This window comes from Sander vitreus, chromosome 24 (genome assembly GCF_031162955.1).
Source record: "Sander vitreus isolate 19-12246 chromosome 24, sanVit1, whole genome shotgun sequence".
NCBI lineage: Eukaryota > Metazoa > Chordata > Actinopteri > Perciformes > Percidae > Sander > Sander vitreus.
Genome location: NC_135878.1, coordinates 9,920,425 through 9,937,899, shown reverse-complemented (window position 1 = coordinate 9,937,899; position 17,475 = coordinate 9,920,425). Strand labels below are relative to the sequence as shown.

At 41.7% G+C, this 17,475-nt stretch overlaps 1 protein-coding gene across 1 annotated transcript; it reads right to left on the bottom strand.

Moving 5' to 3' along the window:
• Positions 1-728: 728 nt before the first annotated feature.
• lancl1 (LanC antibiotic synthetase component C-like 1 (bacterial)) lies at positions 729-12,222 on the bottom strand. Its single transcript, XM_078243791.1, has 10 exons — positions 12,132-12,222; positions 11,625-11,759; positions 11,408-11,525; positions 8,279-8,489; positions 7,274-7,421; positions 6,709-6,855; positions 6,082-6,264; positions 4,154-4,330; positions 2,336-2,408; positions 729-1,502 (listed from the first exon to the last, which is right to left on the bottom strand). Exons 2-10 carry the CDS (start codon positions 11,709-11,711, stop codon positions 1,426-1,428), a joined length of 1,221 nt encoding a protein of 406 aa, XP_078099917.1. The 5' UTR covers positions 11,712-11,759; positions 12,132-12,222; the 3' UTR covers positions 729-1,425.
• Between the last annotated feature and the right edge of the window lie 5,253 nt (positions 12,223-17,475).

The window sequence follows — 17,475 nt, the reverse complement described above, 5'->3', positions numbered from 1 at the left end:
AGTGGCCCGAGGAGGATGGGACAGAGGATTTTTTTTGACACCTTTGTGGCTTCTTTTGCAAGCTATATGCCTTAAAACGCTTTTGTTTCTTCAAACTTATCGTCCATCGTCTTTCTTTCTACAGAGTATTTCTGCATTTTCAACTTATACAACCATGATATTGAACCGCAGAGTAGCTCCAAAACAATCTGCTTCCTGTCACACTGGCACGCGCATGGCCAGTGTATGGGTATGGTCACGTGGTATGCGTTGTCAGACGTGTTAATATGAACCAAGATTGGTTCTGCTGCTGGAGCTAAAACTCTGTGTCGAAGGAGATTAGCTTTTGTCTTTAAAACACAGTTTAAAAATGAAAACGTAGCAGTGTAGATGTAGCCCGAGTGTTTACAATGACAGGTGTACGTCTTCCGCATTCCTGTCAAGTCAGTCCTTACATAAGTCAAAGCAGATCACACCATGGGCATTTCATACCATATTGTAAGCAGTATCCATACATCTACTGAATATGGAAAATGTAACCTGATTAGCATACATAACATATGACTGTCAAATAACCTTTTCATGAAGTGACAAGGTGAATGTACTTAATTTGCCAGGTGGAGGTCAATTGTCACAAATTAATTCACAAGTTTCAGACTCTCTGCTGCCCCCTTGTGGCTTTTCCTTGCTGCATAATTTTCGCCAAAACAAAAAGCAGGAGGCACTGAAATTCACTACAGAGCGACAGCTGTAAAAAGACACATGATTTATTGCTCAGACAGTGCAAAGGACAGGCAACAGTTTACACTCTGGGGTTAATCCCCTAACACATGGTACTGCATTATATTTAGTGCATTGTTACTAGCTTTGCTGTTGACTCTGAAAAAGAAAACAGAATAGCAAACCAAAGCATCCATTTCCTTATCAACATGTCAAGCTTTACAGAATAATAGAAATACACAGTTGTTAAGTGTTAACAAAACACCATTTAGTTTTACCACAATTTTATTTGATGTTTTAACAGCCATGAAATCAATTTTTCTCTTTCCTTTTTGTTGAAACTGTCAAAAGACGTCACAATCTGAGCAACAGCCACAGTTTTTAAAGCAAGAATTTAATTTATACACAAAAAAAAACAAAAAAAAGGAACCAAAAAAGCGAGGCAAGCTCTCACCTTTGACATTTCTTTTGAGACAATTATGTAGTTGAGATGCGAGTATAGGATTTATCCTGTTAATAACATGTAAAGTTCCCGGGAGAGAAGAGCAGGAAAAACATGGCACAATGTCGTGTTGTTTGTGAATGTAGTGTGTTCATGCATGTGTTTGTATGTGTGTGTGTGTGTGTGTGTGTATGTGTGTAAGACAGAGAGGAAAAAGTGTGGGGTCTTCTCCTTGTTATATTTGCCCACAGTGTGGGTGGGGAGGACTACCTGTGGAGAAACTTTTACACCTCAAAGGCTGGGAACCTCGCTTTCATTGGCTGCAGAATGTCGGCCAAGAAGTAGATGGTGCCGGCCATGCCTGTGAACAGAACGCGACATGGTGAGTTTACAGCTACGGTACCAAAAATGTCACAGACACAATACGGTGCATCAGTAAGTGCAAAATTATGCAATGTCGCAACTGTGAAAGTGTCAAATAGCACGGTGACATTCAGTGTGCCAAATGCAGGAAGACTGCATTAGCAGAGAGAGAGAGAGAGAGAGAGATCCAGTGGCCATCAATACAGATGGACATCAACAACAAAACTACCGAGTACGTCCTCACAGTTTACCCTTAAGTTGACCCATTCGCTGTGACAATCGCAACTGAACACAATAAGCAAACTTGTATTTATTGCAGGGCTGTTTGTGTAGCCTGGGAAAACCCTGACGAACTTCCGGCAAATTTGAGATTCGCTTTGCAAGTCAGTCTGCTACGCGATGACGATAGCGCAGCGACGGCAAGCAGCTTTTTGTTTACATTCGACATGACGGCCACCGAAGGTCAGCAACCCGTTGATGCCGCGGTCGCTGCCACGTCACCCGAAGCGTCGGTCTGATTGGTTGAAGGACTATCCAGTTGCGCCCAGAGGTATTTGAGCGGCGTCCGTTGGTGACGCCCCTGTGGAAATGGGCTGTGAATGAACCTTCCCCAGACCCACTCTCAGTTACAACTGAGAAGGGTCTGGTGTTAACCAGGCTACTGTTTTTGTAGTTTTGCTTCCTGTACATACACAAATGTGTACATAACTTTATTTTAAAAGATTGGTCCAATATTTTTTATTTATTTTTTGCCAAACCAAGCATTATAAGAACAGGATTCTTGTTTTGTTTTTTTCTGCAAGTGGGACATGTCATCACATATTGCATTACCTTCAAAAAGGGAGAAGGGAGTGTCGGGTGTTCGGCATCCATGTTTGCCGTAGTTCATGCACCAGTCAGCAAACTGGAGAGAGACAGAGGGAGACAGAGAGACAGGCTGTGTCATAATAACATTCCTATCACAACAGTGGACTGCACCTGAACCGTCTCAGGAGAAGAACGAGCAATGTCAACAACTGCTAAAAGATTGTGCTCCACTCAGTGAAATCCTAGTATCTGTCGAGCCATGGGATTATGACCACAATGTCGCTCTGTTGCACTGGAATTGTTGGGTCTTTGTCAATTATAGAGTGTGGTCTAGACCTACTCTATCTGTAAAGTGTCTTCAGATAACGCCTGTTATGATTTGATACTGTAAATAAAATTGAATTGTTGCACTGGGAGCTCGAAACAGAGCTTCGGCAGGACATCTGAAGAGTCTATTTCCATCCGCTAGGAATAGATTCATATTAATGACAGCACACGTGGGAGTCGTGCCACCTGGAGCCCATCCAAAGAGAGCTCGCTACCAGTCCCGCACGGCCTGCTATGACGCCAACTCCCACCGACAGCTACCGACCTATTGTCAATAAACACAAAAGGCCCTGCCTCTCACATGCCCTCCGTGTCTAAGATCATTTTCGATTTTAAGGCTGGGCGAGGGGCCAACTGTGCTAAGATTGGTTGTCCTTTTGAGCGGAGTTTATTATGGCTTTCACATCTGGCGTCAAAGTCAGAGAAAGCCAAGGAAAGACAACATGAAGCTTTGAAAAAAAGAAAATCTATCTATTTCTTATGGCATTATATACGGTACATACATTAACTTTTATAGTATTAGCTGAACGAGTAAGGAAGCATTCAAATCCATAGACCAGTAGAGGCAGTAGAAGAACTTGATTGATTTGATCAAATCTTAATCAATAGGCTTTAGTTAATCAATCTATATTTCAATCCTCTCAAATATGTATTTATTTGGGTTATTTTGGCATAGTACCAATACTAGAAGTGAAAACAAAGAGGCATGCCTTCCGTATCTTTGTTGCATTAAAACAGGTTAACTTAGTTATAAAAAAAAATAAATAAATCTTAGTTTCTACCTAAACCAGATGAGAAAACAACTCCCAACCATAATAGAGCTCAACAGTTTTTAACGGCTCTGGTTCCCAAAGTGTTTTTCCCCCCCATTCAATTGTTTCATTGATGTTTCCAAAATTGTCTGGAACCGAGCCAACCAGCTACGAGATATATAGTGAGCATAAAACATTTGATCCGACGCAAAAAAAAAAAAAGAAAAAACATTTTCAAAACGGCGAAAAGGGAAAGGTACAAGACGGTGTACAGAAACTATCATAGACTTCAATGGCAGAAGCTCTCGCTCTAGCTGTTCGCTGTTTTGGGGGTACGGTAAACGAGTGGGACCAATCAGAGACGTTGCCGTTACGCTTAGGATTGGGGGTACTGTAGTTTTTCTCCATAAGATCGCGGAGAAAACATGTTTTTTCTTAAAACAAGGTTGATTTCATGTAGCCTTCTAGCTCCTACAGGAGCAGAAACTTCCGTTTTACAACCACGTAGCTCTGGGTCAGTCTACCTCTGATGGTTTAGACATTATGGAGAAAAATCTATGTCATTTCTGCTTCCGGAACCACACTGTTGAGCCCTATTCCTCACTCTAAAACTGTGAGGCATTCATCAAAGTATTTGGAAACTAATTAAGATGGATCCACTGCGGGAGTTCCACGATTAATATTTGCAGTCGTTTAGTCCCTCAAATGGCTGCTGCACTGTGTGAATGATGTAAACGGATTACAGTGTGTTATGTGCTCTCACCATGCAGGCTCTGTAAAGGTGCTTGGGGTCCTGCGTTAGCCGGTAGAGGGCCAGGAAGGTGTAGGCGTTTCCCGCCGCACCGTGACACAGCCCGTAGCCCTTCTTCAGCAAGCCACAATGCCACACCACCTCGCCACACTGCAGGGCGTCCTCCAGGTACTGGGGTACTCCGAAGGCCTGCGACAAAGGGAGAAAAAAAAAGAAAAAAGGAAGTGAAATTAAAATGTAAGGATTGATGTTAAGGATTAAAAAAAAAAAGTGGGTACGGCTAGAAAAGTTCCTTTTTTTTAAACATGGAAATCCTTATTTGAATCATTTACAATTTACAATATCCACTGAAAATTACGTTTGCTGAGTATTTTGTTGGTTTTCTTGCTCGTACTGAAATGTACACGTTCTTATTTGTCTTTTACATTTCTTTTTAACATGTTCAAAATAAACTTAATCAAGCATGTTTCACAAAAAGGAAGAATTATTACCAAGAAAGTCATAAATCATGTCCAGGCACTCAAGGATGGTACAAAAAGAGATTTAAAAAAAAGGCCTTTAATGAATATGGGCAAGACCTTAAAAATATATGTCGGCTTGAGCCTTCCTCAGGGTGTGTGAGCACGTTTGTTCAAAACTTCACAATAGGAAATGGAAAAAAAAAAAAAAGAACATTTGTGGAGCCATTTTCGAAATTCATATGAATCACCTGACATTGCAAGCAGCTAAATAAATGTCATACAATACATTGCCTTTAAGATTAAAAACAGAAATTGACTAAACTTCACCACAAGATGGCCCTATGACTCTGTCGATGAGCTCTCTTCTTATTCTCTAAACGATTGGACTCCATAGCTGCATCTCATGGCCCTTATTTGATAGCTCCTCGACTCCTCAGCTGAACCGGAAGCTGTTCTGTCCCTCCTCGGTGAAGGCCGTCTCAAAGCTCTTATTTCTGCCCAGAGGACCGAGCACTGAGGAGGGATCATTGAGGAGCTATAGGCGAGGACGCACGAGAGCAGCCTTCACGGAAGCCGTGCAGCTGAAGGAGTAGGCCTGTCGCGATAGTCAATAAATCGCACGATAACGAAAAGTAGCTCGATAATTTTTACGGCTGCGATAATTTCCATTTGCATGCTTGTTTGTTTTCCTTCTCTCTCTCTACCAAAGAGACTGGATGACCAGTCTCGGTTCCTTAGCGTAACGAGGAATGAACCCTCTTGTCAGTCGCATGGTCTTTGTGTGGGGAGGCGGGAGAGAGAGCCGCCGTCAAAAAAATAAATAAAGTATACGAGTGATATCCGCCGTCGCCGTCCTGTTTTCTCCCATTCATGCCAAAGCACACAGTTGACAACCTGCAGGCGGAGGCGGTGGAGACAGGCTCGGACATACACGCCGCTGTGGACTTGTCAGTCTTGCAAGCGGTTTCAGCAAAGTGGCTGCATGTGTCCGACAATGCACAGAACAACAACGGTACAAGCCTACAGCTGCCCGCGGACACGGAGTGCGGAAAGTGTGTCAGAGGCTCCCGGACGGTGAACTGAGACTCCGTTTTCTGCTTGTCGGTCAACGGTTAATGATCGGTTATTTAATTTCATTGTTCTCTCTTTTGGAAGGCCGGCTGCCAAAAAAAAAAATCGCCACTTACTAGCTAATGAATTAGCCTGAGGTAAACGATAGCTATCAGTAAACAGAAGTGAGGTGGTGGCTGGCGTCTGACAAACGACATGCCGCAAAGGGCCACAGGTCGGAGTAGAACCCAGCCCCGCTGCGTCGAGGAGTAAACCTCTATACATGGGCGCCCGCTCTACCAACTGAGCTATCTCGAGGAGGCAATTTCAGCGACATGAGAAGCACCTCGTGAATGACCTTTTGTAAACGCATAGATAGTGGATGTCTCACATTTTTCAAAACGAACTCCCAACTCCCTCGGCGCGTACCTTGTATGCCTGCAGGAGCATGTAGACCACCCCTGGGGATCCGTGGCACCAGTGCACCAGCAGGTCACGATCGTCTCCGATACAGGGAGGGTAGTTGCCTGTGGGGAATTTGAGACGGCAGACGTGGTCGACACTGGGCTTCACCAGCCTGTGCACGTACTCCTCCACACAGACGAAGCCGGGCTGCAAGGGAAGGAAGAGATCGCACCGTGTTTACAGATGAGTGGAGGAGTAAGGAGGTGGAAGAATCAAACGTGGGGCAATTTTGGTAGTTTGACAACAGAAAAAGAAGTAGTAGTCTGAAATCAACTTTTGAGCCCACCTAACCTAGCCTGATAGGCACAATCATAATCATATCACACTGGGCTGATTAAAGTTATAAGTCGTTTCATAAATTCATCAACAATTGGAGTGCTCTATCAAGCAAAATTGCCAAATACACTTCTGGCTTCTCAATGGTGAGTGTTTACTTCTTTCCTTTGTTATATATCGTATTGTAAATTCAATATCCTTAGCTTTTGGAGTGTTGGTCAGACAAAATAAGCTATTTTAAAATGTCATCTTGGGCTCTGGCAACCCGAGATGGGCATGTTGATAGGTTTTTATAGTTTCAGAGAGCAGTTTTACCTGCATGAGGTAGTAGTAGATGCCTGCGAGGCCGTGGGCGGCACCGACGTACTGCTCCTGGTACCACTCGAACATCAGAGGGCTGTGGTTCTGGACCCTGAACTTCCTGCTGAGCTGCTCGCCTGACACCAGCACGGACTCGCTGATCTGAGGATGGAAACAACACATCCCGCCTCACAAACACACCTAACCTGTACAAGAGCGAGCAGATAAGCAGCCAGCAGTAAATCAAGACTGCTGGGGGGGGGGGGCAGCAAACTAGACGTTGAAGAAGCAGGATGATAACCTGAAAAGTCTCCTGAAAAGTGATACTTCCCATAATTCTGTTCCACGTTTACATTTAAGTTTTTAACATCACGTCTTTTTCTTGAAGTTATTCCCAACTCCTTCATCCAATTTGGTTCAATGGCCTCTTTGTCTACGGTTACTGTATAAAAGATCTTTGTATGTACCATTAAGGACAGTACTGCCTAAGAAGTCATGGATGATCAGTCAGCCAGTCCTTCTGTACCACCGCACATTACGGTGCAATTTCTGTCAGACTGTGCCCCGTTTCTAACCATACCTGCTGGATGTACTGCAGTGGGATCCTGTCTTGCCCAAGCTGCTGGTTGATGAAGACGAGGGAGTAGAGGTAACCCATCCGCCCATAGAGCAGCTCATCAGGCAGCCCGCCTACACCTTTCACCACATTCTGGTGAAACTGCAGCAGTCTGGGAGAGTAGCACAGGAGAGACAGTGTTCATGAATCAGGAGGACCTTGTGTCATGAGTGACCGACTATTGTGATATGTCACATACATCGTGAATGAACTATCCATGATGACCCATAACGGTGTACAAAAAAAATAATAGTATAATAAATGTGAGCACAATCCTACCTCTGGATCAGGAGCGATATTCACCCATTGTGTTTGAAGTAATGCTCTGGTTCATCCAATCAAGTGGCCACAGATAAACAGTCTGACCAATCACAAGCATTTAGTTTAAGCAGCATGTTCCCAAACACTGTTGCAGCGACATGTGAGTGCATTTCACTACTTTTGGAAAACAACACCGATTGTTCAAAAAGAAAAAAAATGAAATAGCATGCTCTAATAGCATCATTATTTCTAGTGAAACTATATTAAAGAAAATACACTGGTGCAAAAAAGAAATGTATGTTGCATTATATATTTGATCTATAAGCGTGATCATATTTTATATATATAGAAAATTGTAGCTAAAAAATTTCGCAGCTCTATATGTCCATATTTAGCAGAGTAATAATACCTTTGCAAACTACATAAACTGCATATTATAAGTACCTAGAGTGCAAAACCACCACCAAATTTAATAGATTTCTCTGTTTGCAGAATACTATGTCTGGCAAAGAAAACCTAAGACTAATATCTTTCTTAAATGTGACACAATGTGATCGGGATCAATTCATTACAAGCCTGTAATACGAAACATAAGAAGCAAAAAAATTTACAAAAAAGGAAAAAGTATGGAATTATATATCTAAGAAACCATAACTATCAAATACCTAAAAAACCCATACGGCATATATATAGGTATTCCCGACTGACCTGTTGATGCACTCATCAGTCTCTTGCACCCTCTGCAGGCGATGGTAGACCACAGCAGCGATAGCCAGGGGCCCTGCATCTCCACATAGGAAGGTGACGTCATGACGTCGGGTCAAGCACTTCAGACTGCGGCTCACATATTCCAGAGCTCTCTGGAGCAAGGAGGTGTCCCTGAACACGTTGTGGAGGTGCAGGTAGAGCAGAGCAATGCCTGTGGACAGACGGATACACGTTACCGTTGTAAACTTTGGAAGCCGACTCGGAAAAGTTGGCCGTTTCAAGCCGTAACTGAAGAAAGGCTGCACATTTGGTCACCTACAGAATCTAACCTAATCTCGGAATATGTGCACAACGCCGAAGAATGAAAGAGCAGCGACTGAAACGCAAATGATATGAAATCAAAAGTAGAGCTGAAACAATAGGTCAATTAATCAATTGACACAAAACGCAAGTATTTTGATTATGGATTCACATTTTCAATAATTTCTTAAAAACAAAAAAAGAAAAAATGTGCGACTTTTTAACCCTTGTGTTGTCCTCGGGTCAAATCTGACCAGTTTTCAAAGTTTTTTTTATATAAAAAGGATCAAAAAGAGCCAAAAAACCCCCACATTTTTCAATTTTGACCCAGAATGACACGCTCATGGACGACGGTGAAGACAACACAAGGGTTAACGTGGATTTCTAATCACTGTGGATGGCAAATGCAGTTGACTGAAGCAATAAATTCCTCAATGCGTGCTATATTGACAGCGAACGCTAAGTTTGCGGCGGCAAAACGGGTCGTTCTTCCTGCATCCAGTGACATGACAGGGATGTAGTTGGAGGCAAGGAAGAACTACAGGCTATTCAGCTTGGATTTCGGCTCCAAGTAGCCAGGGGGCGTGCTCTGGGTGGCGCTCTAGATGCTGCTCAAAAACGGAACTCTCTTGTTTTCTTCCCTTGAACTGTATTGCAAACGCTCTGCGTTTCCAACAGCTAAAAATGGCATCCCAAAAATATTAGCGCTGATGATATTATGGGCGATGATGCATTTTACAGTGTCTTGGCTGACTCGGATATTCAGCCATATTTATTCGAGCCAGAGTATACGGCCGAAGGACTGCAGCAGAGAGAGGCCGAGGCCGAGGCTGCGGCAGGGAGGATGTGGCCGGCGGGGATCCTCCAGAACCTGCGCTGAAGGACAAACACAGACTGGTGGTGCCTTTGCTCATTTTTGCTCTTCCGATGCCAACAGAAACGGAATCATTCTGCTGCATGGGCAGTTTTTGTTGTGTGTTGTTGTTATTAGTGTGCTGGAGATATTCTTCAGGAACTCAAACTGGAAAAGACAACCAAGAGCAGCAGGGCCGAGAGGGCAGAGGATGAGTGAGAATGTCACCCAAGGCTATTGTAAGCCATTTTGTTAAAATGCCTTTTAGCAAATGCTGAGTGTACTTGAGTTGGGCTTTTATTGTGAAATGTAAAAATGGAAGTAGTGAAGCTGTAATGGCTGCCATGGACAATGTGGAAAATTATAAGGAGCTGTTGTCCTCTTGGTTAGGATTGGGCATCGAGAACCGATTCCTACTTGGAATCGTTTCAAAAATTACGATTCCAGTGGAATCGTTTCTTTATTGGAATCGTTTGGAGGATTTGGTTTCAAATCTGATCGTGGGTTCCAAATTTAACATGCGCAAGTTTTGGTTCCGGTAGCGGCCAGGCGCTTGTTGTGTTGCAGCCGTGGAGCACAGTAAGCGGCGCTCTAGTGTGGCTTTATTTTACGTTAAAAAGGCCCGGTAAAACTGCAAACCACCACAAAATAAAACTTTCCTCTTATTTGTGAAATAAGCATGTGACCCGTTTCAACTCCACCCCTCAAAGAATCGGAATTGAGAATCGATAAGAACCGGAATTGAAAGGAAGAATCGCAAATGGAATCAGAATTGTGAAAATCCAAACGATGCCCAACCCTACTCTTGGTTCATGCTGGTTTGGACTGTGGAGCCTCAGGGTTTCTTTCTTTTTTTTTTTTAAATTACCTGCATGCATTTTTATTACCTGCGTAAGTATAGGCGCAACTCCTAACCCTCGGCTACACTTTTTTTTTTGGGCGGGGCGTCAGTAGCTCATGTGAAATGCAACCTGGCAAATGTAGGCACTGCCGGCACGGCTCTGCGAGCTGGAAAACTCAGCTCTCTCTGTCAAGATGGCATGCAGTTATGTAACGTAACACCAGCGCACTGAGTCAGCACCGTGCCAGTGCTCACCGGACTGTCAAAAAAAAAAATACTATGGTAACTTATGTAGCATTTGGCCTTTTGTGCTCTAATTAATTTGGCATACAGTTTTGAAAGATGGAAATAACAGGACTAACAGTAAGTGAGTGCTGTAAAGTGAATCTATTAGATCATGTGTGCTGTGGGCCATCTTCTTATCTTAATACACTAGGGCATCTAGGCTAAATGTAGCGGCTAACGTAAAAGCACTCTGTTGTACATGTTATACACTTCTTTAAAAATGCACGTTATGTGCATTCTTTTAAGAAAACAATTGGTTTTAAGAAATGTCTCGTGGTATGTTGTCTCTAGAAGTGTATTATTCAACTTTTGTTTTTGTTAAAAACGGAAAAGAAAATCGCAATACTCAATGCTATGGAATCGCAATACTTGTAAAATCGCAATACATGAAAAACCGCAGTACAAATCGAATCGGCACCCAAGTATCGCGAAAGAACCGAATCAGGACAAAAGCGTTACGACCAAGCCCTAGAATCTAAATCAGGGATTTTGAGAAGTAATGATAAATATTTGGAAAAGAAGAAGAAAAAAAAAAAAAACTTAAGTGTTAAATTTGAGAATGAAAATTTGGTGTGGCGTTGTCTTACCTTGTAGGACTATAGTTTTTAAATAGGGACATTTGTTTGTACTTTTCAGTAATTTGCTAAATAGTCTTAAAAACTAACATGACAAATAATTGATAAGATTGTGAACCTGCCTGAAAAAAAAAAACAACCATATAACCTTTATTGCCATATTGCCCAGCACTAGATCAGTATCGCCCTCGGTTTGTTAAATAAATTATCAACTGTAAAGAAAAATCAAAGCATTATCAAAACATTTTCATGCACGCATGTAATGGTGTTCTCACCTGCCCAGCCGGTGTAACTGGTGCAATCTCTTGGGTCAGCAGACTTCAGGCCATTTTCCATGACAGCTAAAAGCTCACTGATCTTGCTGCTCAGTCGCTGGGCAAACTCTGCTGTGAGCTAAAAGACACAGACAATGTTAAATCATGAGGGTTAACGTATTGTAATTAAATGAATTGCATGCACACACATACGCAATATACATCCTTTGTACATTACCTTTCCTTGACAGTCAAACAACGCCTGTGTGGACGCAGGGTTTCCATCATAGTCATGATATGGATTCCTCCAGGCTCTTGTGTCCATTTTCACAGTTTTGGCTCTGCTAAGTATCTGGGCCAGAAAAACAATAATCTGCAGAGAGATGAGGCAATGTAAGGCGCAGGAGACAGAAGACTCGACGCGAGTGTAATAGGAGGCTAAAGATAGTAAGCAATCGATCTTATAGCGAAATATCAAGCCACACAACGCAGTAAGCCTCTTCTGTAGAGCTACATACACCCACACACGCATAAAATAATGACAGCTTAGCCCGCTATAGCTTCTGGTTAGCTAAGCTACGGCGCTAAGGCTAACGGCTAACATTCGCTCGTGCAACTACTTTCGCAATAGCATAAATTAACACATTATAACTTCAATGAATTGGAGATATACAATTTCTATTCAAAGTCAAGAATTACGGTAACGTTAAACTGTAGGATTCAAACATTGATTAGGTACAGTTACCTCCGCTATTAGTCGTGCACTGTTGATGCCAACTCTTCTTCGTCTTTATATTTTCCTGAGGGGGGGATTGTAGCATTAGCTTGCGCGCTACTGCCACCTAATGCTACGCAGGTGTCACTACAGCTAACAAGAAATGGATGCTGTGGTAGTGGAGAAAGTCCTCTAAACACGAATCACAAAAGACACAAAGTACAGAAAAAAATGTAAATAAATAAATAACCAACCATCCCCACCAGACAAAAAAGTGAGATTAATTTTAATACTAGAGTGATGAATACAAAATAAGTCTCTCATATACTGAAGCAGGTCCTCTCAAGTGTCTCAGTCCACTTACTTACTTCCTAGAGCGTTACATTGTTCTCTGTCTTCATTCAGGTGATTCAATAGAAGTTTGTGCAGTTGTCAGTCATGGAGATACTTTAAGACGTGCAGCTGTTAAGCTATCATCCTCCAATGAAACATGAAAGCCCTGGAAAAAGCCATTAAGTGGACCTTCATTTGTTTTTTGTTTTTTTTTCAAACAATTATTTCCAACTTCAAGAATGAACTTACATTTCTTCAGATCTCCAAATCAGAGTTATTCTTTTTCAATATCAATCCTTTACCTAACATTTAAAGGAATAATAGTAAGGAGTCCCAAATTCCCTTGCAAAAAGTGCATACAGTATAGGGAGTGTGTGTAGTAGAAATATTTTTTAACTAACAATGGATCATGTTTTATCAGTTTATTTGTATATTTTGAATGTAAAACTATATTCTTTAACATGCCAGAGACCATAAACATATAAAGCCTACAATATATTTATTTGGAGGAAAAGCACAAAGGCCTTCTTGCATTTCCGAGTAATTTTATTTTTCAACTGTTGACCCACTCAATGAGACACAGTATTACTTTGCCATTTTATAAATGAATGAAATAACACAGTCAGAGACGGATGTGGGAAAGATTGCTTTGATCAAAGGTGAAGCTGAAATGACCCTATTTAACAAATCACAGACAAAATGGTGAAACAGAAACCAAATGGTGATTTATGCCGTTATGTATTTGGGGACTGCTTGACATGGAGGTCTTGTGTGCAAACAAAGCTCGACCTGCGACAATAGCTGACTTCAGTGCACAATGTTCCCCATGGAGCCGTGAATGACTTTATCACACAGGTGTCTAATCTCAGACATTAGCCCATCAACATGAAGTTTCCAAAGGTTGCATAATCAATCAGGCTTTTTATTTCACCGCTGTGGTGGCGGTGCACTTGCATAAACTGCTGCAGCACACATGTCTATGCTGAAATGTCCCTGTGGTCTGGTTTATGTTGGACACACTAAAAGAGCTTCAAAGATTGTCACATCTGAATACAAAATGTGAATTTATCACTACACATTCTACACGGGCTAACCATGCCTGTGCGGCATCATTAAAGTTCTGGGGAACAGAACATATTTTACCCTCTCCTCCTAGGTGGTGACATTATTAACTCACTGCCATGAAAACATGTCATTCGTGTGGATGGTGATTATAGTTACTGTAGTCGCAAAGAACATGGGGCTGGTATTGATTGGCACACTGCTAAATCTCAGTGCTGGTGTTCCACATTCTCACTTATTGCAGAGATGGAAGCTGCACCAGCCCTGTAATCTCCCCCTTTGAATGTTCAGCCCTATGAACGGCACACTGTGGAGAAAGACTACATTGTTGTGGCAGCAAGACATTGAACAGTCAAAAGAGAGAGAGTGTGCAATGGGATACGTCCTCTGAAGGGCTGTGATTACTGTTCTCTCTTTGTTAATATGCCTCAGTCGCTTCCCCTTTCTTCCCATATTTCATCCTCCTGATTCTCTCTGGTTTTAGTTGGCTTTCTGCTCCAGACTTAGTTAACATCATCAAAACAGAGTCCTAATTAAACTACGCTATAGACTGAACATGTAGTCTGACTAGGTTCCTACAAGAGTACAGACATGTTTTTATACAGACAATCCTTTGTGACTCAATGGATGAAAGCTTTAGAAAACAATATTAATTATTGAAGTTTAAGTTCCCAGCCTATTTTAAATTGTTTTTGTTAATTTTTCTTTTACTTACTTCGAGTTGTCCAAACCTTGAAAACTCATCATGACTGTATGCAACAGAAACACTGAGTTGCTTAAATGCAGGATGCGTTGTCCTTTTATGCTCCCAATATTAATGATGTGTGTAACCTTGTCTTTGAGAAGTGCAAATTAAGCGGACATTTAGATTGACCAAAGCACCAGATTTGCTACAGTCATCACTGTCACTCTTTTGTTTACCTTCCTGTTTTTTGTGTGTGTGTGTGTGTGTGTATGCTCCATTATTTCCCTTCAGTTAGAAGAACTTGACCGCAAGTCATTTCCATATCAACTGACCGAGCTGTAGGTGAAGGCTAGTCATTCTGCACAAAGTATAGAGCCTTTGCTCATATACCTCGGGACTGTTTTACCTTGCCTTGAGGGATGGGGAATGGAAATGCGGCTCAGAATGCAAAACCATTCAGCAGGAGACCTTCAGGCTTGATAAGAGCTTCTTGTTGAAAGACACATTATTGACCTGAATCTCCCTCCCACTGCTCCACTGGGAAAACCAGCTCCATGAAGAATATAAATATGAATTAGAGGAGATATTGATTATTGTTTTTTCTCTTTTTGCCAACAAATGCTTAAGCCTTGTGATGTCTTCCCGTTTTTCTGGGGCAAATTTTCTTTTTCAACACTTTTGTTGCTTTTCCCCCATTATTTTTGCCACTAATGTTTTTTTTTTTTTTTTTTTGACGATTTTTTTCAACGTTCTTTTATAAAAAAAATTTCAAATGCCATAAAATTGAATACAACACCCAAATTTAATGAAAATAGTGAACTGATAAATTACTTTAGTAGTTGTATGGAACCAGCCACGTTTTTTTTTAAATTTTAACAATTTGGTTGAAAGAAACCCAAATTTGTGACAAGGAACTTTTTGAAAATGGGTCAAATTTTGACCCGAGGACAACAGGAGGGTTAAAATAGTCCACAACAATTGTACTATTTACTCCTGTTTCATGACGTTTGTTAAAAAACTACAGCGTCCAGCTGTTTTGGGAAATGAATTCCCCTTTTAAAGAAAATTAAACTATATTTTTGAGCTGTTTTTAAAAATGTAAGGCTTAGGAACCAATGGGCTTGCGGCCATTGAGAGACGGACTAATGCATTGTTGGTTTTTGTCTTTTCATTTGTTGCATTAACGCCATACTTTAAAATCCACAATGGAGTAGTAGAGCCATAGAAACACTTCTTAATGGTGTTGCCATGGTAACGGAGATGTAGCAAATGAAAGTCACACAAAATGCCATACTCACCGAATGAATATGATCACGTGAATACAATCTGACAAACCAAACTTTGGATCATTTGTGACTTCTTTGCCCCTAAAACCATCTCCCCTCTCTGCCTCTCCCACCCACCACCTCCCTGTTGATCCTTGAGATTCACGTGGACGGTTTTCTGCTTAGAGTGTGTGAACGCTGCCAGAGGAGAGTCTCAGCAGACTCCATTCTGTGATGCTCAAAGCCGATCACTTGACCCCCAGTCGTTGCCTGCAGCATGTACAAAAACAAACACACTTTTCATATGGATATTCTTCCTGCTACAAAATGTGTCATGTTAGAACATTTATCTTTTTTTATGACTAGCCGAGTAATATGTACTGATATCTGCTGTGCTCTGTCCTTTCAGGGAGCTTGCTTTTGAAATAAATCTTATTTATGGTATGGCCTGCAATTTCACCTCTGCTTGATCATAGGTGTGGATACAGCTCCCACAGAGGAGCTGACACAGCAACTGTGAGCTTTTCCTTTCACCACCTTCCATTTCCACCCTCAACTGTTATTTAGCCATGCCACAATGACACAATCAAAACCCTGAATTTGGAGAAAAGAGGGGGGGGGTAGATTCTCCCCTTCCCCACCAAGTGGACGGGATCCATTTTGGTCCCAGGGAACGGCCTGACAGCTGAGACAAAGAACATTCTGGTCTCTGCCATGGCCCCATCTGTGGCGATGCTAAAAATACATGCAGCCTGGTGTTGCCATACCAGTCAACTGTCTGGGAGAGGAGGGGGGGGGGGGCAAGAGAGAGGTGACAGACACATAGACACATACAACCTGAAGCAGCAGAAGGAGAGGGAAAAAGACTGAAACAAGGAAGATGAGTGAAAGTAGTCCACAAGAAATAGATAAGGGAGCACATAGCAGGGGGGAGAGGGGAGGGTGCTACCCTCACTGTAATATTCTATGCTATCGTGGGATAAAGACATAAGCAGTGTACATGAGTCACACCAATGGTACTAAATCTTCTCAGCTCATCCAGTACATGACAAGCAAACACTGAGTGTCGCACTGAGAAATGTGCCTGTACTGTAAATCTTTTTTGATCTGATCCCATTTAGAAGCTCTATAGATTGAAAGGAGAAGCTTATGGACTGCAAATGCACATTAGCACACATAATAAACACAATCGCACGTTAAAGGGTCATGTACAGTGCTTTAGGTGTTTACTGTTCATAGATTTTAAGGATGAGACTGCCTTAATTACTGTCATTATGGTATTTCACGCATACCATTTATGCGCTGTGACATGCACTTTTTGAGTTTTTTATTACATATAAACATTGACAAACTCTAGGACTTTTTGACACCCCCTCCCCCCATTCCAAAAAAAAAATGCAACATCACATATTCTTCTTCTATTCTATTATTCTTCTATTCAGATGTATATGGTGCATATATGGTAAATATTATATTATATTAATATATTTGTAAAATTAGCAATCTTTGGACAAGGAATTCTTAACACATTTGTCCACTTACTGTACATTCTCCAGCTCTTACAGCCTCATCTCATGTCTTTCAACAGCAGTTGGCAGTTTGCTCAGTTGTCATGGAGATGGTTGTCACCACGGGACAAGCATGTGGGGATGAAGGCCATGAGGTATGGTTGAAAGCTCCAGAAAATTTCCAATTGTGCTAAGAACTTTTTTCTTCTTCTCCAAACCATTTCCGAGCTTAATTAGTGGTGTATTGAAAATACTGGTTTATTCATTATATTGCATTATATCTACTATAGGCCTGTTAATACACATAATAATACACAAGCCGGAGCTTACATTAACACTATCATCAAAGACAGCTTTACTCAAAGTGAATCGGATGCAGACAAAGAAAGCTGATTACGAGCAACACACACTTTTACATCTCTCTCTTCCCCCAGTCCTTCCACAGCAATACCCCCCCCTCTCTCTCTCTCTCTCTCACCCTGAAATTGAGTTATGAAAATTTGATCAGGGTCTTAATCTAA

What these genes read in the sequence shown, in the direction of transcription:
- lancl1 (XM_078243791.1), bottom strand. Translation starts at nt 11,711, where the DNA reads ATGGACACAAGAGCCTGGAGGAATCCATATCATGACTATGATGGAAAC. An exon ending in ACTGATGAGTGCATCAACAG is followed by an intron (nt 7,422 to 8,278) that starts GTCAGTCGGGAA and finishes CTACTCTCCCAG; the next exon opens with ACTGCTGCAGTTTCACCAGA. An exon ending in CACTGCAGTACATCCAGCAG is followed by an intron (nt 6,856 to 7,273) that starts GTATGGTTAGAA and finishes TTCCATCCTCAG; the next exon opens with ATCAGCGAGTCCGTGCTGGT.